Raw genomic sequence first — 26,443 nt, 5'->3', positions numbered from 1 at the left:
TGCGCAAATTACGTGCAACATAACGTACTGTAGCACTAGCTAGCTAACACTGGGACTACACTAGTTAGCTAGCTCTACACTAAAATGATTCAGCCAAATTATCTCTATCATGGCAACGTTTACAAAACTGACAAAACATGCCTATGCTACACTGTAACTGTTCTAGCTTCATAGCTAGCTGACTTCCTTAGCTAACGAGTTAATTAGCCAAGCTAGCTAGATTAAATAGTGTTATAGTATAAAGCTTATAACAGTCGAAGGGTTCTGCCTGTCTTTCAGCACAGAGATGAATCGGGTGATCTCGCTGATCAGAAGGGCTAGCCTGGTGACCCTCCCTGACCCAGCGCTAGTTGCCACCTGCTTCCACACCCTTGCTCCGTCTTGGCCCCCGACGTCTCAGCTGACTTGCCAGAATGCCAGATTCCTCGCCACTAACGTTAAGCAGGTAAGACCAGCAATAGTCAAAACACAGCAGTGACTCTACCCACCTGGTTCCGTTATAAAGCTGCCATGTACCTCCACCTTTCCAGTCTAGAACCTGTCTTCCATCCTAGCAGTTCAAAGTAGTTCCCGCATAGTAGATAGAGCGGCCGGTTGGGGGATTGCAAGGTCCTCGGTTCGATCCCAGCTCCCGGAGTGTGCCGAAGTGTCCTTGAGCAAGATACTGAACCCGAAAATGCACTTGCGGTACGGTGGTGCAGTACTTCGTACTGCCGCCTCACAGTAAGAAGATCTCTGGGCCTTTCTGTGCAGAGTTTGCAAAGATTTCCTCTCAAAGAACCCACTACGAAAAACATGCAGAAGAACAGATGCTTTTCAGTCCTGTCCCTGACCAAGACTTGGACTAGGTCCCCGGGCGCCATGAACGATGGCTGCCCAGTGCCCACTGCTCCTGGCTGCTCCTGAAGAAGGACAGCTCGGATGGGATAAATGCAGGGAACAATTTCCACCAGCGACCACTGAAGACGTGTGTGTGTGTGTGTGTGTGTGTGTGTGTGTGTGTGTGTGTGTGTGTGTGTGTGTGTGTGTGTGTGTGTGTGTGTGTGTGTGTGTGTGTGTGTGTGTGTGTGTGTGTGCCCCCGAATTACACCATGGTAAAGTTTTCATGTCTTAATCAGGTCAAAAAATTATGTAGAACCCGCACACTATGCTTCAAACAAACCTTTAAAACATAAAAATGTGACATTTTGACTCTGCTGGGTCTTTGTCGGGCCCCTGTGCTAGTAACGCATCCCCTCTACCAAATATAGGTCAACTGAATAAATTATGTTAAGGTTTTCATTTCTTTGACAGGTCAAAGGTCATGTTAAGGCTCAGAAAGCCAAACAGAAGCAGGAGAAACAGGAGGTGGAGATCAAGCAGCGGATGACTGTGTCGGCTCTGGCCCAAGCCATGAACAAAGACTTTGGTAAGTCCAGCAGCTGACGCCTCTGTTCCAGTGGCTAGAAGGCATTCCACACTTTGTACTGCGAACTAGCTCTGCACACTAGACACCTACCTTTCTTGGTTATCACGGGTTGCATATTTTGGATCAGATTTACAAATGATGGTGGTTTAGCAGTGTTTGTGGTGAACAATACTCGTGTAGGCTATCTATCCAGTAATAAAATAATAATCACCATTTCCAGACAGAGTATTGAGGACATGAAAGGCCAGGTTGTATTGATGTACTGTAACAAGTTCTGCCTGGAAACAGGGTGAGGGCACGAGCCAGGATTCAAGAGATGAGGTATGACGGAAATTAGATGCAGAAAGATGACATGATTATTTGACAGCAACTCCTTTTGGCGCAGATCACATCTTCGAGGCCTTACTCAACACGTCAGTGGACCTGGACGATCTGGAGCCGGACTCAGTCCTGGAGGAGAAATGGATCAAGGAGGTGGTGAAGAGATCTGGGATGAAGTTCAAGTGGGCCAAGCTGGTCGAGACCAAAGAGAGGGAGAACAAAGACATCCAGAGAAGGTAGCTGAGCTCAGGGGGGTCCTCACCTTGAAATGAAACCTGAAAGATGCGTGGTCCGACTCAGATTCTGATTTCTCCAAAGTAGTTGGACCATGCATCTTTCCAGGTTTTATTTCAAAGTGAGGTAAAACCTATTTGATTTGTTTTGGAAATATGCTGAATAAGTAACCTGAAACAGTTTCTCTGTTGGAAACTGTTTTGAAAAGGGCAGGCACTTTCAAAAATACTTAGCAGGTGATTGGATGGATCTGTCTATCACACGCTAACTTCAACCGTTCCTCGCTGTCGTCACACCTAAACCCACCCAGCTTAGCTGTTTGTATTCAAATTCCACAGAACCAACGCTGATTGGCTAGATCGTTTTCTGATCGGAACGGCTCTCTATGGAGAGTATCCAGACTGAATGTGAGCTTGTGAAATCATTATGGTGTCACAAGGCCACTGAATATGAAATATACAGAATAAAACATTTTTATACTGGATCACGATCACTGGATCCGGGCAAATACGTCATTGATCTGAGTTTATTTTCCCTCTAGACCTCCGTCAGATCCTGCCAACCTGCTGTCTCGTCCTCCGGTGGTCACCATCATGGGCCATGTGGACCACGGGAAGACCACCCTGCTAGACAGCCTCAGGAAGACCCAGGTCGCTGCCATGGAGGCAGGAGGCATCACCCAGCACATAGGGGCCTTCCTGGGTAGGAAACCATTAAAACATCACCCAGCACATAGGGGCCTTCCTGGGTAGGAAATAATTAAAACATCACCCAGCACATAGGGGCCTTCCTGGGTAGGAAACCATTAAAACATCACCCAGCACATAGGGGCCTTCCTGGGTAGGAAACCATTAAAACATCACCCAGCACATAGGGGCCTTCCTGGGTAGGAAACCATTAAAACATCACCCAGCACATAGGGGGCTTTCCTGGGTAGGAAACTATTAAAACATCACCCAGCACATAGAGGCCTTCCTGGGTAGGAAATCTGTAAAACTATACGTCTGTATTGTGTATGACCTGAGAGGTGTAATGACAGTGGCACTAGGATTGAGGATTAGTTTGGACGAGATGTAAATATTGGATGCAAAAAAAATCTCCACTCTTGATCTCTACCCATATATTCTATTACTATTTTGAACTTATTGAAGGATAAATCCCTTGAGATCAATCATCTCGTTTTCAAGGGGGTCAACACACAAATACATCAACAATACAACAAACCAGAAGAAAATGACAGGTACAGACAGACAGCGTACGGTATCCCCACGTAGCACGCAACCTCAGACAACCTGACGTTGCAAACTGCTGAAGAGAGTACCGCACCTCAAAATCATTTGGGAGTGTGATCTCATCTTGACCCCTGTTGATCCATCCAGACGGGTTTTAACCACATTGTAGGGTTCTTTAGAAATGTCTAGCAGAAGCTTGTCAGTATTTTTAGCAGTGCTGGTGGACGGTCGTCTAGAACCCTAATGTGGATTTAAAGATGTCTGGAACATTGAGTCAGATCAGAAAATTGCAGCAAATCTAATTTGGGAAGCATTTCTCAGTCACATGTCATGTCCTCAGTGGTGGTGTTTGTTTGATTTACCTCAGTGTGCTTCCATGTTTTATTCATCATTCCTTTAGACTCTTTTTAAAAAGCATGCTGCGATTACATTAGTGTAACCTACAGACAGAAATACAAAACAAATAAAGAAAAGAATAGAAACAAAGTAAAAAACATTGACAGTACTTTCTCCATGCAACCCAACATGCTTGCCCTCAGCACAGATCTCAAGAGTTTGAGTTGCTGATTTCTCTGCACAGTTCAGCTTCCCTCAGGGGAGAAGATCACGTTCTTGGACACCCCGGGACATGCGGCCTTCTCCGCCATGAGGGCCCGCGGCGCTCTCGCCACCGACATCGTGATCCTGGTCGTAGCTGCAGACGACGGTGTCATGAAGCAGACGGTAGAATCCATCCAGCATGCTAAGAATGCTAAAGGTACACTTTTATTTAAAGGTGCAGTGTGTAGAATTTTATGGCAGAATGTTGTGTAGACTTTGTAGAAATGGAATATAATATTCATACATATGTTTTAATTAGTGTATAATCCCATGAAAATAAGAATCATTCTTTTTTCATTACCTTAGAATGAGCCCTTTATATCCACATAGGGAGCGGGTCCTTCCACGGAGGCCGCCATGTTGCACCATGTAGTTGTATTCAGTTGGCTGCAATCTGCGACCTCACCACTAGACGCTTGCGCTTTGAGTGCCGCTAAGGTGGAAAAGCGCTATATAAGTGTAGTCCATTTACCATTTAGACTCCGCCAGAAGTCACACACTGCACCTTAAAAGCTGAACTGTGAAAAACTAGTCGTAAATTGTTTACCTTTTTGTCTGTTTTGTTCACCTTTTTGTTTATTATTGTAGCTTGAATTCAATATTTTTGATTTTATATGGGACCTGATTTTGCTCAAGAGCTCCCTTTAACATTTCATAAAATCATGTAAGTGAAGTGAGATAAGTGTTCTTTTATGGTTCCAAAGTATGTTAACCTTCATCAAAGTTTTTAATGTACTCTTTTAGTTGTAATTCTGAGGATACGTGCAATCAGCTGTCTAGGAATCACGACAGGTTGCAACTTTCTGCTTTCTCAGGAATAATCACTGCACAACCAGTGGTTTTCTTGTTTGTTTTGCAGTGCCCATCATTGTGGCCGTGAACAAGTGTGACAAGCCTCAGGCCGACCCGGAGCGTGTGAAGCAGGAGCTGCTGTCTCACGATGTGGTGTGTGAGGAGTACGGAGGAGACGTCCAGGCCATCCACGTGTCGGCTCTGAAGGTCAGATTCTGCCTCATACAGGAACCAACTGTCTGCTCCACTTCTGCTTCTTAAACAGGAACCAACAGCCTGCTCCAGTTCTGCTTCTTATTTTATAAAAAGTAGTGACACAAATATTTGGTCAGCTGGTTCTGGTTTTGTTGCCACTGCAAAAAAAAGAGAGAAAATCTTTGTATAAATTAAGACAAAAAAAACATTCAACAACTGTGTAAGGCCAGTTTTACAGAAAAGAATATAATAGGGCAATAAAATACAATATTTTTATAGTTTTTTTTCCTTTCTTTTTTCTAAGACAAGCCTTTTATTGCTCAATGCTCAGATATCTAGTGTAACAGGAAACACTGTAGGTTATGTTCAGATTACTAGTGTAGCAGAAAACACTATGATTGGGAAGTAAAGAAATAGTGATTGCACCATTTGTTCTATGACAAACACATAATGATCCATATCGATTACTCTTGCGCTTGGGAACTGCTTGAGCAGTTTTCCTGTCACATGAAGGCCTGCGTTGTGGTTGGGCAGGGAGAGAACCTGCTGGAGCTGGCGGAAGCCACGGTGGCGCTGGCCGAGGTGATGGAGCTGAGGGCCGACCCCACGGGACCGGTGGAGGGCACCGTCATCGAGAGCCGCACCGACAAGGGGAAGGGGTAGGCTGACATCTGGAGCTCCCTCCCCCCTCCCACACAATCCCACATGCTCAGCAAATGTAGGACCTCCACCATCAATCTCCAACGCCATCCTGTACACTCTGCTAGGACCATCAATCTCCTACACCATCCTGTACACTCAGCTACCTCTGACCATCAATCTCCTACGCCATCCTGTACACTCAGCTACCTCTGACCATCAATCTCCTACGCCATCCTGTACACTCAGCTACCTCTGACCATCAATCTCCTACGCCATCCTGTACACTCAGCTACCTCTGACCATCAATCTCCTACGCCATCCTGTACACTCAGCTACCTCTGACCATCAATCTCCTACGCCATCCTGTACACTCAGCTACCTCTGACCATCAGTCTCTTAGCCTCGTGAGACCATATTGATCTCGCCAGCTCTCGTTCACTCTGCAGATCAGTCTGAGCTTCCCCCTATCTTGAACGATTATTCTCTGATTACGTTTTGACCGGGCCAATCAGGGACAGTGTTGACTGCTGTTCTGCCGCCCAGTAGAACGCAGCCCCTGATTGGTTCCCGTGGCAAGTTCCCAACAGTCTCCCGAAGCAACAAGCAGTAACGTTAACGTTAGGAGAATAAAAACAGCTGTTATTGCAGAAATATACTAAAATTAAACAAGAACAAGAGTATGTACACAGTTTCTTAGAGGAAAATATGTTTTCACTGTTCTTTCGTTTGGATTTGGCAAAAGTTTTGGTACACTGATTGGCTGAGGGAGTTAATCTGTCAAAGCCAGCACTCCCGCCCGCTGAAATCGTTTTAGATAGTAGATTGGGGGTGGGGGGGGGGGGGGGGGGGGGGCTGTGAGCTCACTAGATCAAGATGGTCTCACGAGGCTATCAATCTCCCACACCATCCCGTACACTCAGCTAAGACCTGACCATCAGGCAAGCGTATTATTACGGGTGTGAAAAAATGATTGATGGATAAGTGGACCAAAGACAGGTGATCAACTACAGTATCAATAGCCTACAGTTGGTGAATGGATCTTAAATAACTGTGACATTTATCAAGGCAAACGATCCCACGTCTTGGCTAAAGTGGTGACATAAATATCTGGTCACATGGTACAGGTTTTGTTGCAAATGCGATAAACAGAAACAAGAAAACATTCAACAACTGTGTACAGCTAATGCTACAGAAAATAACATAACTAACATCACATGACTACCAGCCTACTAGTACGAAGACTCAAATACCAAGCAGTATGACTAAAATATAAAATGTATACAGCGTGAACTACCCCAGTTCTCCCTTCCAGGCCCGTCACCACAGCGATCGTCCAGAAAGGAACTCTGAGGAAGGGCTGCACCCTGGTGGCCGGGAGGTCCTGGGCCAAGGTGCGCTTCCTGTTCGATGAGAACAACCGAACGGTGAGCGAGGCAGGGCCGAGCGTGGCGGTGGAGATCGTGGGGTGGAAGGATCTCCCCTCCGCCGGCGAGGAGATCGACGAGGTGGAATCAGAGGTGAGGAAACGTTTTTAACTGAACCTACAAGCTTCAGGAATCCTGGGGGTAAAGGAGTATTTTGCTGCTGGGAATGTGAAGGTCAATTGAAACTGTGTCACCTTATGGCCAGATAAAAGACAGAAAGGTTATTTTGCTCAAACGGAAGAAACCTACAACTACCACAATGCACTGCGCTGGAGGGTAATCCCCAGCTGGCAGAGTGGCTGAGAGTCATGAGGTAGTTAGTCTTGCATATCCAGACCTTTCTCTACACTTTATTTCGTGCTGTGCCAGCGCTGGAGTGAAGAACGCTGGAGAGACTCAGGAGATTAGACTCACAAGTCGGTCTCTAAACGTTGTGCTCAACTAGAGACATTCGTCCAGGTTTGAGTCACTCTAAACGCTGTGCTCAACTACAGACTGAAGACATTCGTCCAGGTTTGAATCAGTGTCTAAACACTGCGCTCAACTACAGACTGAAGACATTCGTCCAAGTTTGAGTCAGTCTCTAAATGCTGCGCTCAACTAGAGACTGAAGACATTCGTCCAAGTTTGAGTCAGTCTCTAAATGCTGCGCTCAACTAGAGACTGAAGACATTTGTCCAGGTTTTGTTGCTAAAAGTGATTGGAAACAATTCGAGGGATTGAAAAAAACCTGCATTGCAGAACCAATCCAACGTCTTTAGGGCGGTCCCTGCTAATGGGGTGGTGAATGTTTTGTTTTGATTCTCCAGTCCAGTTTGTTTGGAGGCCACAATTTCCGGTAAGGTCCTTCACCCTATTGAACGTGTAGTCAGTGGTCCTCAATGGAAGTGTCGGTTTTCGCCGCTGTTCTAGCTACGATTTTCAGCGGAGACGTCTCCAGACCTTCGTTGGAGGCAGAGATCTCCAAAGGTCTGGCATGGCGAGACTAGCGTCAGTCTTTTCACATCCTCACCAGAGAAATGTCACACTTGAAAAGTGGAGTTTTGCGTCTACAGTGTGTATTTCTCATCTCTCATCCCTGACATCAGCAAAGGGCTCGGGAGGTGGTGGACTGGCGCTGCTACCGGGAGGAGCAGGAGAAGCAGAAGGAGGACCAGCACGCCATCGAGGCCAAGCAGCGGCAGCACCAGGAGAGCTATCAGAGGGAGAGAGAGGGCATGGCTCACCTCAGCTGGAGGCAGAGGAAGGCCACGCTGTACCGGGCCAACAAGAACAAGATGGCTCTGCGACCCAGTGAGAAGCTGGAGGCCCAAGAGCACTCCCTGCCCGTCATCATCAAAGGTACCGTACCTGGACGAACTGTAACGGTCAGCTCAATGTGTACATACCATTAAATGACCCTACAATTACCAATTTAATCAGTTGCTGGCGTATCTTAGAAGGGCACAGTCACACTTGTATAAGTTAATATTATTTGGATTAAATATTTAAATTCTGTGTGTAGGCCTTTTTAAAATCGCCATCAGCTGTTTCCCTACATGGAAGACTGGACTGTTTTGCCTTTGAAGTTTTTCCGCAATTCTGTCTTCCGTGTAGGGAAAAAGCTATACTGATGTTGATTTTAAAAAGGCCCACACACAGAATTTAATAAAAAATAACTCTAAACAAGCGTGACTGTGCTCCTTTAACAATAACAACAATAACAGGATAATAAGTTTATCCAGTAAAATGTAGATAATGTGTCATATGTGAAGCTTCTCACCTGTTTTGCTCTTTATTGAATTGGTCTTGAAGCTGACATAAAGTATATATTAAGCAAAAAAAATAAAAAGATAATCTGTGATATGTATGTGTGGCAGCCTGCTGTGTTCTGTATCAAAGTGAGTGGCATGTTGTCCCTAGGCGATGTGGACGGTTCTGTGGAGGCCATCTTGAACATCCTGGACACCTACGACGCGTACGACCAGTGTCCAATGGAGGTGGTGCACTTTGGCATCGGAGACGTCTCGGAGAACGACGTCAACATGGCCGAAACCTTCTCAGGTACAACGCTGCAGGCCCAGGGAAGAGAACATCAGAACATCATTCTCTGCTACATCGACGTCCGTAACATTTGCATGTAATTTCTGTTACAACTGTACATATAGGATTTGGGATATAATTATGGACTTTACAAATAACTGTTAAAGTGTACAGATTTTCAGCAATTGGTGGGTAGTTACTCACTATTTGCTGTCGGTATAGAGTTCTACATGGGGGCAAGAATTTCAAGCCATGAAATGTTTGTGGTAATCAGTGTGTGCAGACTTGAGAGCACTACTGTACCTTTATACCTGTTTGCTCCCAGACCTTCATGTAGTCAGAATCAGTTGTATTGCCAGGTTGGTTTTTACACATACTAGGAATTTGTTCTTGTCAGTTGGTGCATACCACTAATGGATAGACAACATTACACAGGGTGCAAGGACTAGACAGGACAGTGCAAATGACAGTACAAAATTCAAAATGGGTGCAATGTGTGTATATACAGTGTGGGTACAATGTGTTAATGTTTGTGCAATGTTTTTATATATAAAATGTGTGTGCCATTGTGATATGTTTGGACAGTGAGAGCCTATGTACACCCCACAGTTGGGAGTCTGGGTTACGGCTACCGATTTGCACGGGGTCCTGCGCATAATAGTGATGTTCTGTATGATATCACTAGTAGTGACATATGACCTTAGCAAATTAAGTGAATAAGTCATTTTTATTTAACCAATCAACAGCAAACCGTATAAGAGGAATCTTATTTTGCAACTAACTGACAGTTGTAAAATAAGCTTTGGCCTAGCAGCTCATGGGGTGAGGTGTGCCATATTCATATGTACTGTAGCAGTAATGTAGTATTTTTTGTCCACTGTAGCAGTAATGTAGTATTTTCTGTCCGTTGTTTTTGCCAGGCGTTATATATGGCTTCAATGTCGGTGTTAACAAGTCAACCCAGCAGATGGCGAATAAGAAAGGCATCCCGGTGAAGATGCACAAGGTCATCTACAAGCTCATCGATGACCTGAAGGAGGAACTCGGCAACAAACTCCCTCCTACGGTGAAGGAGAACGTGATTGGTATGTGTCATTATCAGTCGCCCTATCACAAACCTGAATGTAGCTAGGCCCATTATACACATGGGCAATTAAAGGATAAGTTAACAATTTTGGACTTAGTAGGGCCTATTCTCACATGAACCTGACACGTACCAGACCATAATTTCCCTGATCGGCGCAGTATTGAGCTAGCTACAGTTATTCTGCAGGCGCACACTCGGCTACAATGAAAGTCAACAGGGCCAATCAAATTTTGGAAAAAGTACGATAAATGTGCTTTTCCGAGACCGGAAGCACAGGGTGTAATCTTACCAGTCTCAGTATGCTCTCCTGTGAAATGTAGCTATCACAAACCGAATTGAAATAAAAGTTCAATTTGAAACCAAACTATTTTGCAGTAAACTTTACTTTAACTTCTGACTAGTTGTATAGAGGGGGAGGGTCGCTTGAAAAGCATCTCCCTGGCCACGTTGACTTCCGTTGTAGCCGAGTACGCCCCTGCAGAGCAACTGTAGCTAGTCAGTGTAGCCGTTTTCCTACACGGAAGACTGAATGGCTGAAATCGCGACAAACCTTGACATGGCAAACCAGTCCAGCGACAACATCCAGTACTTCAAACTTGTAGAAAAAATATCAATATTTTCATGATTTCAGATTGTGGAAAAAGCTAAGCTATAGTATTATTCTATGTAAATGCAGGACTGAAAGGCTGTTGTTGTTGTTGTGGGAGCAGGAGAGGCGTCGGTCCTGGCCATGTTTGATGTGACCGTGGGGAAGAAGAAGGTCCCGGTGGCTGGCTGTCGGGTGCAGAAAGGTCAACTGGACAGGAGGATGAAGTTTCGACTGATCCGTGGTCAGGAGGTCATCTGGGAGGGTAAGCAGAGCGATGCTGCTCTTATTCAGCATGCTGCGGTTTGCTGGACACTCTTAGAATAACTAGAATGCTATGTTGAGGCATTTTGTCCTGTATGGGACCCTTTGACAAAAGGTTCCAGATAGAACCATTTTGGGTTCCAACTATAACTTTTAACGGTGCAGTGTGTTGTTTTTGGTGACAGAAATGGAATAGAATTTCATAATAGTGTTTGAATTGGTGTATAATTCCATGAAAATAAGAATTGTTGCATTTTCCTTTCCTTATAATGAGCCCTTTATATCTCCATCTACAACATGGCGGCCTCCATGGAGCGGATCCCTCCACGGAGGCCGCCATGTGAATTCAATGTAACTGTATTGAGTCGGTTGCAGTCTGCAACCTCACCAGTAGATGTCGCCAAACACTGCACACTGCACCTTTAACCATAAAGAGCCCCAAAAGGGTTCTTACTAGCTTGTAATGGTTCTATCAGAAACCTTTTAAGAGGGTTGCCAACAGGGACAAAGGCTCAGTCTTTTTTCCTAAGAGTGTAGCTAGTCATTTAGGTTTGGGGGGATTAAGGATTTTGGTAACATTCATTTTAAGAGAGTATACTGACCGTGTTCCAGAAAGAATAAAGAACACCTCCATTAGCACCGAGTCAACATTTATAACGAAATTCATTCATTTAGTACAGTATGTCACAGATGACATTGATGTGAAAATGTGTCTCAACTTACTGGAAACTAATTTTAGTAAAACAATACCTAATCCATAGCAAACTGCAGCCTTACTTTACTAACATGTAGCTCTCTTCTTATCGTTACATACATGTAGCTCTCTTCATATCTTTACTTACTGTACATGTGGCTCTCATCTTATCTTTACTAACATGAAGCTCTCTTCTTATCTTTACTAACATGTAGCTCTCTTCTTATCTTTACTAACATGTAGCTCTCTTAACTTTCCTAACATGTAGCTCTCTTATCTTTACTTACATGTAGCTCTCTTATCTTTACTTACATGTAGCTCTCTTCTTATCTTTTCTAACATGTAGCTCTCATCTTATCTTTACTAACATGTAGCTCTCTTCATATCTTTACTAACATGTAGCTCTCCTTATCTTTACTCACATGTAGCTCTCTTATCTTTACTAACATGTAGCTCTCTTCTTATCTTTACTTACATGTAGCTCTCTTTATGTTTCCTAACATGTAGCTCTCTTCATATCTTTACTAACATGTAGCTCTCTTCTTATCGTTATTAACATGTAGCTCTCTTCATATCTTTACTAACATGTAGCTCTCATCTTATCGTTATTAACATGTAGCTCTCAACTTATCTTTACTTACATGTAGCTCTCTTATCTTTACTAACATGTAGCTCTCTTATCTTTCCTAACATGTAGTCAGAAGTGATGTTTGTGTCTCACAGGGTGTTTTCCTATTTCAATCTGTTTCTTCTGCTCGTTTCGCTTTCACTCCTCTCTAACTTCCTTATGCAGGCTTTGAGAGTTGGGTCACTTAATATCAATGGAGGCAGGGATAGGCAAAAGAGGGCTTTAATCTCTGAAATATTTCAGCAGAAGAAATTAGATATCTTATTCTTGCAGGAAACACACTGATAAGTGGGTCTAATGTTAGTGCAGGGACTGCTATAGTGTTTTCCCCTAGTGTCACTGGCAATGCCAATGTAATTTCTAGTATAGAGAATAGTACCAGGTCGGGTGCAAATGGTGAGGGCTGAAATAGGGGAAACAACATTTTGTTTTGTTAATGTGTATGCACCTAATGTGGGTTCAGAGAGGCTGGCCATGTTTAGAAGGTTAAAGGATGCACTAACACAAGCTGATCAGAGGGACTGTCATGATAGGGGGGGACTGGAATTGTACAGTGGATTTCACCTTAGATAGAACCACTGAGGAGCCTCATCTGCAGTCATCCAGGTTCCCATCTAATATACTGGTACAGCTGGATGTAACGGACACTTGGAGGATGAAACATCCTTTTGCGAGGCAGTATACCTGGGTTAGGGTTGTGGATGGTCGAATGTCTGCAGCTAGGTTGTATGGAATATACATGTCCCGTTTTTATAGGAATAGGTTGTTGAGGAGTTTTATTTATCCTATGGGTTTTACGGATCACCATTTAGCTGTTGCGGACATATGCCTTGCTCCCAGTGTGAAAGCAAAGTCGTACTGGCATTTCAATATCAAACTTTTACAGGACAGGGTGTTTCGTGAGATGTTTCAGGTTTTTTGGGATGAATGGAGGACTAGTAAGGTTGACTTTGTGTCTTTGAGCCAATGGTGGGAGGTGGGGAAAGCACAAATAAAGGTGTTTTGTCAGCAATATACTGCTCATTCCACAACCAGAGTGAAAGCAGCAGTCTATCTGCTAGAGCAGGAGATCACTGCTATCCAGAGAGACCTCATGAGTCATAGAGAGCCTCAGCAGGAGAGGAGATTGATTGAGAAAAAGAGGGAGCTCAGCTCCATTTTGCAGGAAAGGGTGAAGGGTGCCATGGTGAGGGCTAGGTTTATTGGTATTAAGGATATGGATGCACCTAGGGCATATTTCTTTAATTTAGAGAGGAAGGCCTCCCAAAAAAAGCAGATGGCGTGTCTTCGTCTGGTGGATGGGAGGACAACGACTGATCCGGCCGAAATGAGGAGACATGCTGTGGCGTTTTACACTGGCCTCTATGGGGAGGAGGGCTGTGACTCTGGGTGTGCGGAAGACTTACTCCGAGACCTCCCGCGGTTGGGGGATGTGGATCGCTTAGTCCTGGACTCGCCTTTTTCTCTTGTTGAGTTTACGGCAGCGGTGAATCAGATGGCGTCTGGCAAGGCGCCTGGCGTTGATGGCCTCCCCGCCGATTTTTATAAGGTCTTCTGGGGCTGTATTGGTGAGGACCTGCTGGAGGTGTTGGTGGAGTGTGTGGGGAGTGGGTTGTTGCCGGTTTCGTGTCGGCGTGCAGCCCTTTCCCTGCTGCCAAAGAAGGGGGACTTGGCTCTCTTACAAAACTGGAGGCCTGTGGCGCTTCTATGTACGGATTATAAGCTGTTTTCAAAGGTGCTGGCGAATAGACTTAAGAACCATCTGGAGCTGCTGGTCCATAAGGATCAGTCCTATTGTATCCCAGGGAGGACGATTATGGACAACCTTTTTCTTGTACGGGACTTGTTGGATGTATGTTAACTGTATGATGTGAGTGTTGGTATGTTATCTCTAGATCAAGAGAAAGCATTTGACAGAGTGGACCATGCATATTTGTTTGCTACACTCAAGGCTTTTGGTTTTGGGGATGTTTTTTTTAATCATATGTGGGGTTACTGTACAGGGATGCTTCGTGTATGGTAAAGGTTGGGGGGGGGGGGGCTGAGTTGCCCCATACCGATACGGAGAGGCATAAGGCAAGGCTGTCCGATTTCGGGGCAGCTGTACTCGATTGTGCTGGAGCCGCTTTTGTCGAGGCTCAGATTGGGTCTAACTGGGCTGTCCTTACCAGGGCTAACACCAGGGCCATCTCTGGTAGTATCCGCTTATGCGGATGATGTAAATGTTTTTGTAAAAACTCAGGCGGAGGTAGAGTTTGTAACGCAGAAATTACAGCTGTATGAAAGGGCTTCGTGGGCTAAGGTCAACTGGGGGAAGAGTGAGGCTTTGCAGGTGGGGCGGTGGGGAGGGGGGGGTGCTCCTCGCCAGGTGGGCTGAGGTGGGGTACAGAAGGGATGAAGGTGCTGGGGGTGTTTTTAGGCACAGATGATTACCAGAGGCAGAATTGGGAGGGTGTGCAGGAGAAGGTGTGTGCCAGACTATCCTCATGGAAATGGTTGCTGCCCCAGCTGTCATATAGGGGGAGGGTCCTGATCATCAATAATCTGGTTGCCTCTGCTCTGTGGCATAAGGTCATGGTGTTGCCGCCTCCACCGGGGCTGATGGAGGAGGTACAGTGGACGGTTGTTGACTTTTTCTGGTCCGGAAGGCACTGGCTGAAGGCGGGGGCGCTCTCCGTGCCGCTCCATGAAGGAGGTCAGGGGCTGATTGACATTCCGTCGAGGATTAAAGCCTTCCGGCTTCAGACGGTCCAGAGGCTCCTGTATGGGGCGGGGTCCCGCTGGCATGACACCGCGGGGCTGCTCCTGAGGAGGGCGGGGAGTCTGGGGTTGACCAAACCTGATTTGGTCAACTTGGCGGGATTGACCCCTTTTTATCGGTCGGTGTTGGTGGCCTGGAGAACTTTCACGGTGCGGCGTGATCCGGAGCAGCGAGCGGGACCCTGGCTGTTTGAGGAGCCCCTTTATGGGTCTGACCTCATTAAAGCGGAGAGACTCACTTCCCCTAGTCTGCGTTCCCGGCTGGGGGAGGCAGGTTGTTTTAAACTGGGGCATCTTTTGAGGACGCCTGTGGATCAGCTGGGGGAGACCACGGAGATTCGATCGGTACGCCTGCTGGGGAAAGTGGTGGCGGAGGTCATCGCGTCCCTGCCTGAGGAGTTTGTGGCATATTTACAGAATGGTCTCTGTCTGGCACAGTGGCGGGATGGACGTGACTGGGCCTTCCCCTCACTCTTAGTCTTCTGCTGTTGGGGAGTGGGAGGAGGAGAGAGGGAGTTTTTTGACATTCCGGACCCCTGAGCTGAGAAGATTTGAAGCAGGCAGCAAGAAGGCTGTCTACATCACTTGTGTGAAAGTCGCACACTTGCGGGCTTTGGCCACAATGAGGGACTCGAGGTGGGCAGGTTTTTTTGCTCGGGACTTTTCCCCGAAAGGCTGCTGGCGGTCCCTGTACAAGCCACCCACTGATAAGAGAACCGGGGATCTCCAGTGGAGGGTCTTGCATGGGGCAATAGCTACTAACAGGTATCTGGCGCACATCGATCCTGGTACGGGGGAGGGCTGTCCGTTCTGTGGGCAGGGGGAGCGGGTGGAGCATTTATTTGTTACCTGTGTTAGGCTGGGGGGGCTTTTTGAGCTTCTTCAGGGTTGGTGTCAGGGGCTGGGGGTGACCTTTTCATTTGAGGTGTTTATTTCGGGGCCGCGGTACTCGCAGAGGAAGGGGGTGCATGTACTGCTGAACATGGTTTTTGGCGTGGCAAAGCTGTCCATCTGGAAGACGAGGAGGAATTGCATTGCGGGTGGGGGCTCAGTTGATCCAGTGGCGATGTGTAAGGGGTTGATGACTGCACACCTGAGAGTAGAATTTGATTTCTACCGGATGACCAATGACATGGCGACGTTTATGAGTGTATGGGGGGTTGGGGGGGCCTTATGCTGTGTGCGGGATGGAGTGTTAGTGTTTAATTTTTGAGTGTGTACGGATTTCTCTTCTCTCTCTTCATATCTTTACTAACATGTTGCTCTCTTCTTATCTTTACTAACATGTAGCTCTCTTATCTTTACTAACATGTAGCTCTCTTCATATCTTTGCTAACATGTAGCTCTCTTCATATCTATACTAACATGTAGCTCTCAATTTATCTTTACTTACATGTAGCTCTCTTATCTTTACTAACATGTAGCTCTTATCTTTCCTAACATGTAGCTCTCTTATCTTTACTTACATGTAGCTCTTCTTATCCTTACTAACATGTAGCTCTCTTATCTTTACTAACATGTAGCTCTCTTATCTTTACTTACATGTAGCTCTCTTTATGTTTCCTAACATGTAGCTCTCTTATCTTTACTTACATGAAGCTCTCTTTCTGGCATGTCCTGCAGGTTCCCTGACAGCTTTGAAGCACCACAAAGACGACGTCCAGACGGTTAAAACTGGGATGGAGTGTGGCCTGTCTGTGGGCCAGGACATTGCTTTCAGACCTGGGGATGAAGTTGTTTGCTACGAGGAGACGGAAGTCAAGCAAACCATCTCATGGGACCCGGGATTCTAAGACATTTACCGTTGTTGACATTTGCAAATACCTCATCAGTGAAGGTCTTTCAGATAAGACTGCAAATGATCACAATATATCATGTGAAATTCTGTAAAGGGATTGAGCTAGACTGATGATTGTCTCAAATGGCGATGACAAACATTTTAGCCTCAGGCGACAGGTGAGTTCCATAGAATATTCTTTATTACTGTTCTCCAACGATACTGGCTTTTTTGGTCCCTTAAGCAAGGATGCTGAAATCTCAATTCTGGGTTGGGCCTCTGTCATATCACTGAATCCTTTCTGAAACTGGTCGACACTTTCATATAAACAACCTGTATTTAACTCATCGACTCGTCTTTGACCTCACCAGTCCATGAGATGCTTGACAGATCTGACATGGTGCCCTTGATGGACACACCCAAAAAGGAACACAACTGTTTTTGAATGGCCGTTATCATATACAATTGGTGTAATAAGCCAAATTAATGCTTAATATGAGGCACATAATATACTGTACTGTATGGCAGATCAATGAAATAAACTAATGCATTCACTGAGATGTTGACAAGTTTTTACTAGGTTTTATGATTTTACATGAGATATGTCCTGTAAAGAATTCTGTGAAAATGATACATTTTTTTGATTTGATGTACCCATCTGTGTAAATTTCGGCCTATTCATCTCTGAATGTAAAATACATCTGTTCAGCGATACTCTGGGCCTAGTGACGTTAATATGACTGGCATAAAATATTTATAATAGATGATACCAACAAAACTATTGTTTATAGTATTATTGTTACTATTACGTCAATTGTGTTGGGAGTTGTCAGCGTGGCCATGTTGATATGTAAATTAAAATGTGCCTGTAGGTCACTCTGATAGACCACTTTGACATGAATTGCTCCACCTTGAAACAAACTTTTTGCTCAATCCATGCAAATGCACCTTTAGGTGGCAGAAAAGTTCCTAACTGCGCTGGTCTTTGCCTATAATATATGAGTGCAGAATTGCTAGCGTGTGTAGAGTGTCAAAGTGTTGGCCCCGGGGTGGGCGATGGTCGTCAGAGGCACGTGGCACTTTAACAGATTATTAACCAGCACCAGACACAGCTTTATAGCCCTTATGTAGAGTAGAGAAGTACAGACAACAAGAGGAAGATCCCTCTGGGCTCTGGCTATTAGATCTGGCGACCCACGATGCTTTAGACCGCTACACCACCGCGGACCCCACACTTTGCACACAACACAAGCAAAAAAAATTACTGACTGGTGCACATTGCATCTTTGCCTGGCTGGTGAGGAGAATCGTTTGCGCCGATTCCACAAGTGAAAAAAAGTGCTCAGGGGCCATTTCATTTTTCACACAGTTTGCAAATAAAATTACTATGCACATAAAATTAACAACACTTAAAAACATTTAATGTATTCATTCATGAACAAAATATCACGTTTCCACTCCTTCATTAGCACAAAGGAAAATGCATTGTGGGTGGGGCGACATTTTACTGTTTACTGTTGCCTCTGCTTTCTTGATAGCAAAGGACTGTGTCAGGATCATTGATTGAACGACCGTACCCATTCAGTGTGACTTCAACCAGGAAGTACTGTATTCCTAACCTCTGACCCTGGGCCCAGGCGGGCCAGATTCTTGTGTAATGCTTGTGTGTGTGAATGCCAAACCCTGAGGGAGTTCTTCTATTGAGCACATTGTTGGCTTTTGGCGTTTTTCTTCTTCTGTTGCTCTGCGTTGTGTATTTTTTTTGTAAGCCTTGATAAGAGTTGCAGCACCATCTAATTAGGACCCACGATGTTAATAGCCTTCTTGTTGTGATAGTCATTGATGAAATCACCCAACACGGGATTGGAAGCGGCGACAGATGATAGATTTATTGTACAAAGATACAGTCACATGGAACACTGGGATGTTTCCCTAGTCTCTCTCTCTCCCTGCTTCTCTGCTGGCTGCGGCTGTGGCGCGAAGTCAAGGCCTTAGACTTCCCTTCCCGCATGGTGTTATCAGCGGGCCTGCCTGCTGGGAGCAGCGAATCTGTCCGTTCGAGTTGCCTACCGTTTCCAAATCAAAGTCTCAAGGTTTGGTTGAGACGTTAAATAGTGCTCTCTCGGCCCACCCCCCACGCCTAAGCCTGCCCGTTTAGGTGAAGCTAGATTGGTGGAGGAGTGACCATACAGATGTGTCGCCTGTCACCCTGACATATCTTAATCACCATTGGTTGTCAGTCTAGGTTGTGTCTGTTTATAGTGTCCCATAGAGATGTGTCATTAATACCCCAGAGGAGAGGCCCCCCCTGTGGCCTAAGTGTGACCTCTTGACACCCACTACCCTGAACGGCCACAGCAGCATCAGCTGTCTCCTTCTATCCCTTCCACTGCACATTCCAGACTGTTTACATGAGCACAAAAACACACAAACAAGCATTACATTGACTTTAAGACTGTGGACTTTTACCTATATTCTTCAACATCTTTGACCTTAGACCCACTATAAGTGGGTGGCTGGAAAGCTGTAGCTCAGGGTGGAGGGCGGGTCGTTCGTGATTGTGGGGTCGGCGGTTCGAATCCGGCTCCTCCTGTCCACTTGTCGAAGTGTCCCTGGGGCAAGACACTGAACCCCAAAATACTCCCAATGAGCAGGTTGGCATCTTGCATGGCAGCTTCCGCCATTGGTGTGTGTGTGTGTGTGTGTGTGTGTGTGTGTGTGTGTGTGTGTGTGTGTGTGTGTGTGCGCGCGCGTGTGCGTGTGTGTGAATGAGAGGCCGTGGGGAAAAAAGGTGCCTCAATAAAGTAGGCTACTGAATAAAGGGTGTGAATATGTTTGTGTGATGTTTGTCTTTTTATTTTAATACATTTGCAAAAATTCCTAAAAAAGTTTTTCACTTTGTCATTATGGGGTATTGTGTATATGTATTGGTGATGGGAAAACACGATTTTAATCAATTTTGGAGTAAGGCTGTACAATAACAAAATGTGGAAAATGTGAAAGGGTGTGAATAGGTCCTACTTTCTGGATGCACTGTATAAAATGGCTTGTGAGATAAACGGCATAGCCTGAATCACCCAAAACAGCAGAACCCCTCGCCAGAGTTCCTACAGGCCGCGTTCACACGGCAAATGTTGCCAGTTGCTATAAAAGGTATAACACGCTTTTTTCGCTGCCAAGCGACAACAATCACAGAGCGCTTCCTAGGCGCAAAAGATAAAATGTGTTCAACTTTTGAGCGCTGATAAAAAAAAAAAAAAAAAAAGATAAAATATGTTCAACCTTTGAGTGCTGATAAAAAAGATACATTGTGTTCAACTTTTGAGCGCTGATAAAAAAAGCGAGCTGCGTCGCCAGAGCAGCGCCCCAAGCCCAAGAACGCGCTGACTGCAAAAAGCTTTGGAAAAAGAACTGTTGAATCATTGAAGAGTCTACTACGCATTTCTGGATCACACATTCATAGCCCCACTCATTTCGTGAACATTTGCCAAATGAGATGCCATTATCGGGTTACTTAAAATAGCTTTAATTTCCCTATAAACCTAGACTGGTTCTCCCTCCCACCAGTCAAAAGGACCTAATTTGGTAAAGAGTGTTGGCCTGTTGCAGAAATATTGAGCTTGGATGTTTGCCTTCCCCTGGTGAGTCACTGTCAGGCGCCTATGAGTGTGTAGACCAGCCCTTCCTCGTGTCTCAATACAATCCTCCCCCAGGAACACACGCATAGGTACTGGCATTGATCTCTCATCTGTTCTCGTGTAGAGCTCAAAAATTAAGGGAACGCTTATCGTCACAGCATAACGCCAAGTCAATAAAACTCCTGGGATATCGATCTGTCCAATTAGGAAGCGTTAACGACTATGAATCAATTTCACATTTTTAGAGTATAAAGCTTTTTCTAACCGTAGCCTAGCCTATTCACTGTCCGTTCCTCCGGTGCTGGTCTCTGTCCAGCGAACGGCCGTATCTACCAGGCTCGGCCCAGGATGAAGTGACAGTTAAACATGACGAGGGGGTGAATCTTTTTATATAGCCTACAACTGTAGATTATTATCCTGCTAGGCCTGGTTCTGAACATGTTTCATCCTGCGGGTGGCATATGTGGCTAAATAACAACAACACACTGTTTCAACATCTAACTAGTGCTGCGAGCAGCAGTGAGCGGGCCCTCGCACCCCACGCGTGTCGGGGTGCTGCGCCGTTAAAGGCTGTGCTATTTCGGTGTGCAGTACTGAGAGAAACTTCCTGTCACCAGTAGGTGGCGCTCTAGGCTTGACTCAATACCGAAGCATAGATGTGTTCAGGACGGTACCTTGATGAAGCGTGAGAAATGTTGAGTAAATCGGATAACGTATGTAGGAGTTATGAGGACTTCTTGCTTCACCAGTAGGTGGCGCTGTAAGTGTGACTTAATACCGACACATAGATGGGTTCAGAAGGCCACCTTCATGAAGCGTCAGCAATTTGGTGCAAATCGGATGATGTATGCAGGAGTTATGAGGACTTCCTGTTTCACCAATAGGTGGCGCTATACGTATGACGCAATACAGACACATAGATGTGTTCAGGACAGAACCGTCATGAAGCGTGAGCTATATCGGACAAATTGGATAATGTCTGGAGGAGTTATGAGGACTTCCTGTTTCACCAATAGGTGGCGCTATAAGTATGACGCAATACTGACACATAGATGTGTTCAGGACAGAACCGTCATGAAGCGTGAGATATATCGGACAAATTGGATAATGTATGGAGGAGTTATGAGGACATCGTGTTTTATGGCGAAATGTCAAACTTTGGCGGGGCGCCACGGCAAGGGTGTTTGGTGAAAACTCAATTTTTTTGATAACTTTTGATCACAAAGGTCTTAAGATGAAGCTGACCGAATATGAAGTTGATCGGATGAAATCTGTAGGAGGAGTTCGTCGAAGTACGAGGCATGGAAATGGTCAAAACAAGGACAAAATGGCACATTAAGAGCAAAATGGCGGACTTCCTGTTGCATGTTGGGTATAGCTCCAAGAGACATTTAAGTGTGGCTCGATGAAATACATATGCCCACCGAATTTCGTTGGCCTACATCAAACTGAAACGTGGGGCTCGCCATTTTAAACTTTCCAGGGGGCGCTCTTGAGCCGTTTTGCCACGCCCATTTCCGTCACCCATGAATTATCAAATTTTTCACCGGGACTGACGTATCTGCAAAGTTTCATCCGTTTTCATCGATGTTCAGGCCGCCTAAAAGGCATTTGTTTGGAGTAAAGGAGAAGGAGAAGGAGAAGAAGGAGAATAATAATCCTTCGAGTTTCAATAGGGCCTCGCACCGCCAGTGCTCGGGCCCTAATAATAGGCTAGCACATATTATACAGCACAGCAGTGGAAGCCAGTTTACAAGACACATACTAATATAATTTATGAATGATTCTTTCTAACCACTGAGACGACTGCTAAAATAGTTTTACAGCAAGCAATATATATATATATATATATAGGCTATGTAGGCCTATGTGTGTGCGCATATTAATACTAGCCCCCTCAGTAACTAACTAAGCCCCCTCCCCGTAGTGCTGGGTCCGTTCACTCCACCCCTACCCGCTGGTCCACTGGACTGTACCACAACTGGAATCAAAACCAGGAGTCTGCCACTACCGCCAACCTTTGATTTGAATTCATTGAGGATAGCCCCTTGAGATGTATCATCTCATTTTCGAGGGGGCCCTAAAACCCAAAGACTGTACAAAAAGGTACAGACATAAGACACAAAGCTACAGATTATAAAACAACATAGATACCTTAATACACCCATGATAGATACACACACAGCTCATCAACTCCCACTCACCCACACAGCTTCACCATCCCGACCACCCAAAGACCCGCCCGGCCCGTAGAGCACAGACGTGAGGGGACGTGGTCTGGATGGCAACACCAGGCCACCCTCCACATCCCAGAACCACCATTATTCAGAGGAATGAACTTCAGTGACCAAAAGACGGACAGGAGAGATCCCATTGGAACAAATGGTGGTGTAGACCTCCGGCGGAATATAACACAAGGCTAGCGGACCTACAGCGGGTCCCCGATGGACGAGCTGGCGGACCTCCGGCCGAATCCGCAGGCCTTTGTTACTTTTGATAAGGACATCAATCAATCAATCAAAGCCTTATTTGTATAGCGCATTTCATACCCAGAGGCAATGCGCTTTACAGAGAACAAGGGAGGTGGGCATACGACCCACTCTACATATTTGCGATTTGGGATTCAGCTATTCTGATGTGGCATTTCAAAATAAAGGCTTCTAAAGTCTCAAAAATGTCTTAAATCAGGATTAAATCAGGATTAAAAGAAAACTACCCAAAACGCCACGGGTTCTTTGCTACACAGTGGTAGTAGACCCCCTCACAGTCTGACTTGTGCAGTTTCAAGAGATTCTGATGTGCCATTTCAAAATAAAAGCTACGAGAGAGGAGTGGTTACATTGTTTATACTTGCTACTTTGTTGTTACTTCGACTGCGCTGTAACTTTTGTTGTTTTTTATGTGAGAGTAAATAGCTAGACTCGACTTGCCTTACGTCTACCGTCTCCCCGTTATTGTACTCCCACAATTGGTGACCCCGAACGTTTTAACGAACATGTCGACCGGTGACAACGTTTCTCCCGCACCATCCGGTTCTAGCTTTGGCGAAGCTAGCATCTACTCCGCGGCAGTCAAATTGCCTGAGTTCTGGCAGCACAGCCCCCGGCCATGGTTTCAACACGTTGAAGCCCAGTTCCAACTAAGGGGCATAAAACAGGACATTACAAAATACTTCCATGTAGTAGCCGCGTTGGATGCATCGACGACGGCCCGGGCTATGGGGCTACTGGAAGCTCCTCCTGCTGCGGGTAAATACGATGCACTCAAAACATTCCTTCTGAGACTTTAAGAACTGCAGAAGGCTGACCGGCTGTTGTCACTTAACGGCCTCGGTGACAGCAAGCCGTCAGACTTGGTGGAGAAGATGTTGGCTGTTTTGGGGTCAGCAGATCCCTCCTTCCTCTTTGCGCATCTTTTCCTATGGCAGCTCCCAGCACCTGTGCGCACTGCATTAGCAAGCTCCGTCCTCTCTTCCACCAAGGACTACCGTTCACTGGCTGCTGAAGCCGACAGGATTTTCCTCGCCAACCGACAGCAGTTCGCCCACGCACTGTTTCCTACACCTCACCCTCACCTCTGGAAGATGCAACAAGCACTGCTGTGGCCGTGGTTGCCCGTCGCCAACGTGACAGCGGCCAACTTGACAGCGGTTGTGCTATTACCACAGCAGGTATGGAGCCAAGGCCAAGCAGTGTCGCTCGCCATGCAATTTTAGTGCCCAGGGAAACGCCAGAGCCGGCGCTCATTAACTGCTGTGAGCGTTGGCGCAGACAGTAAGCACATTGCTCATCGAGGACACCTTATCGGGCCGGCGGCTGCTGGTCGATTCGGGCGCACAACGTAGTATCCTGCCTGCATCTACTGTGGACACAATGGCCGGCGGACATGGCCCCCCGATGGACGCCGCTAATGGCACGGCCATACGTACCTACGGCACCAGATATGTAGAGGTGTGTTTTGGCGGGCGGCGTTTTGGCTGGGACTTTGTTATGGCTGCCGTGTCAGTTCCCCTCCTGGGTGCGGACTTCCTCTGTGCTTTCAGCCTGCTAGTGGACATCGCAAACTGCCGTTTGATCGATGCAGTCTCTTTCTCCACATACCCATGCACACTCGGAGGGCCAGGGACACTCGGACTGTCAAACATGCTCGCCGCCGGAGACGTGTACCAATACCTGACCTCACCACACCAACGTTCTCATCAGCAGTGGCTAAGAATGGTGTGGAGCACTACATCACCACTACCGGCCCCGCAGTCCACGCACGTGCTCGGCGCCTCGACTCGGCTAAGCTCGCCATCGCCAGGGAGTTCACAACCATGGGGCGCCTTGGCATCGTGCGCCGCTCGGACAGCCCATGGGCCTCCCCCCTGCACATGGTCATGAAGGCAGATGGTGGTTGGCGCCCCTGCTGTGATTTTCGCCGCCTGAACAATGCCACAACCCCTGACCGGTACCCCGTTCCACCCACAGGACATACCCAAGACAGTGGTCATTATGCCATTCGGTCTCTTCGAGTTTCTCCAGATGCCATTTGGCCTCAAGGAAGCGGCACAGACATTCCAGCGGCTTATGGACTCTGTGTTGCACGACATGCCATTCTTATTTGTTTATTTGGACGACATCCTCGTGGCCAGCGCATTCATTCCCCATGCAGCTCACCTCATGTGGCCATTGTACGAGGCCCTGAGGGGAAAGGACTCTAAGGATGAGGTGGACTGGCCTCCTGAGATGGACAACGCTTTCAACAACACCAAGGCTGCACTGGCCAATGCTGCATTACTGGCACACCCATCTCCGACTGCCCCAGTCGCCCTCACGACGGATGCCTCAGACTACGCAGTCGGGGCGGTGTGCGAACAGTGGGTGGGCGGTGCCTGGCAACCACTCGCCTTCTTCAGTAAACAGCTTCGGGACAATGAGAGGAAGTACAGCACCTTCAACCGGGAGCTCCTCGGTCTCTTCCTCGCCACCCGCCACTTCAGGTTTCTGTTGGAGGGTCACCGTTTCACTGCCTTCGTTGACCACAAGCCACTGACATTCGCCATGGCCAAGACCTCTGAACCGTGGTCCGGGCGCCAGCAGCGTCAGCTGGCGCCATCTCTGAGTTCACCACAGACATCCAGCATGTGGCTGAAAAGGACAATCTGGTGGCTGACTGCCTCTCCCGATTGGTGGTGGGATCCGTGCATTTGGGGATTGGCTACACTGCCATGGCCGCAGACCAGGCTACGGACTCAGACATTCAGGCATACCGCACGACCACTACCGGGTTGCGGTTGGAAGACGTGGTGTTTGATGCTAACACCATGCTCCTCTGCGACGTATCCACGGGCCAACCCCGCCCCATGGTGCCCACAGACTGGCGGTGCCGCATTTTTGATGCTGTCCATGGCCTTTTGTGGTGGACATGGGGGGTAAACAAGAGCGGGTCGCAGTGGACCGTCTCAAACCTGCCCATTTGGATCTGGACAGACCAGTTGACCTAGCCATGCCCCCGCGGCGGGGTCGCCCACCTGCTCAGGCCTCCGGCCCGGCGCCTACCTCCACACCCATCCCTGCCCCTGTGCCTGTTAAGCGCAGCCGCTTTGGCCGCCTTATCCGTCCCCCACCATGTTGATTTTCTCCCTATGAACTGTTTGCCTGTTGGCTGTACTATTGCTGTTCTGTATTTTTTGATATGGTGAATTCTGGGGGGGCCTGTGTGGTGGATACACATTTGCATAGTATTGAGACATTCAGCAGAGAGTTAGGAATGCCGAACGAGAACTAACAGCTAGTTCAAATGTAGACAAATGTCAGATGTGTTTACCTCGTGCGTTGGATACTTTCTGGGTTGCTAGGCTACGAGAGAGGAGACGTTAGTGGTTACATTGTTTATACTTGCTACTTTGCTGTTACCTCGACTGCGCTGTAACTTTTGTTATTTTTTATGTGAGAGTAAATAGCTAGACTCGACTCGCCTTACGTCTACCGTCTCCCCGTTATTGTACTCCCACATAGCCATGTTTCAGATATTGAAATAATATAAAGAATAACCCAAGCTCTGAGAAGGTCGATTTTGGAACCAGGCTCCTGGGGCCTCATTTATCAAAGGGCGTGTAAAATCAGGTGTAAAAGAGGGCGTACGACGAAAACGAGAA

At 46.6% G+C, this 26,443-nt stretch overlaps 1 protein-coding gene across 1 annotated transcript; it reads left to right on the top strand.

The window, feature by feature from the left end:
• The first annotated feature begins 341 nt into the window (after window positions 1–341).
• Window positions 342–17,267, top strand: mtif2 (mitochondrial translational initiation factor 2). Its single transcript, XM_084441260.1, has 13 exons — window positions 342–445; window positions 1,294–1,408; window positions 1,794–1,965; window positions 2,505–2,665; window positions 3,776–3,952; window positions 4,655–4,794; window positions 5,317–5,441; window positions 6,737–6,941; window positions 7,937–8,189; window positions 8,751–8,891; window positions 9,791–9,955; window positions 10,668–10,808; window positions 16,513–17,267. The coding sequence occupies exons 2-13, from the start codon at window positions 1,366–1,368 to the stop codon at window positions 16,680–16,682; spliced, it is 1,893 nt and encodes a 630-aa protein (XP_084297386.1). The 5' UTR covers window positions 342–445; window positions 1,294–1,365; the 3' UTR covers window positions 16,683–17,267.
• Window positions 17,268–26,443: the final 9,176 nt, after the last annotated feature.

Source organism: Borostomias antarcticus (assembly GCF_949987555.1).
Source record: "Borostomias antarcticus genome assembly, chromosome: 7".
Lineage (NCBI taxonomy): Eukaryota > Metazoa > Chordata > Actinopteri > Stomiiformes > Stomiidae > Borostomias > Borostomias antarcticus.
The sequence above is the reverse complement of the archived record's forward strand: the minus strand, read 5'-3'. Positions and strand labels throughout refer to the sequence as shown.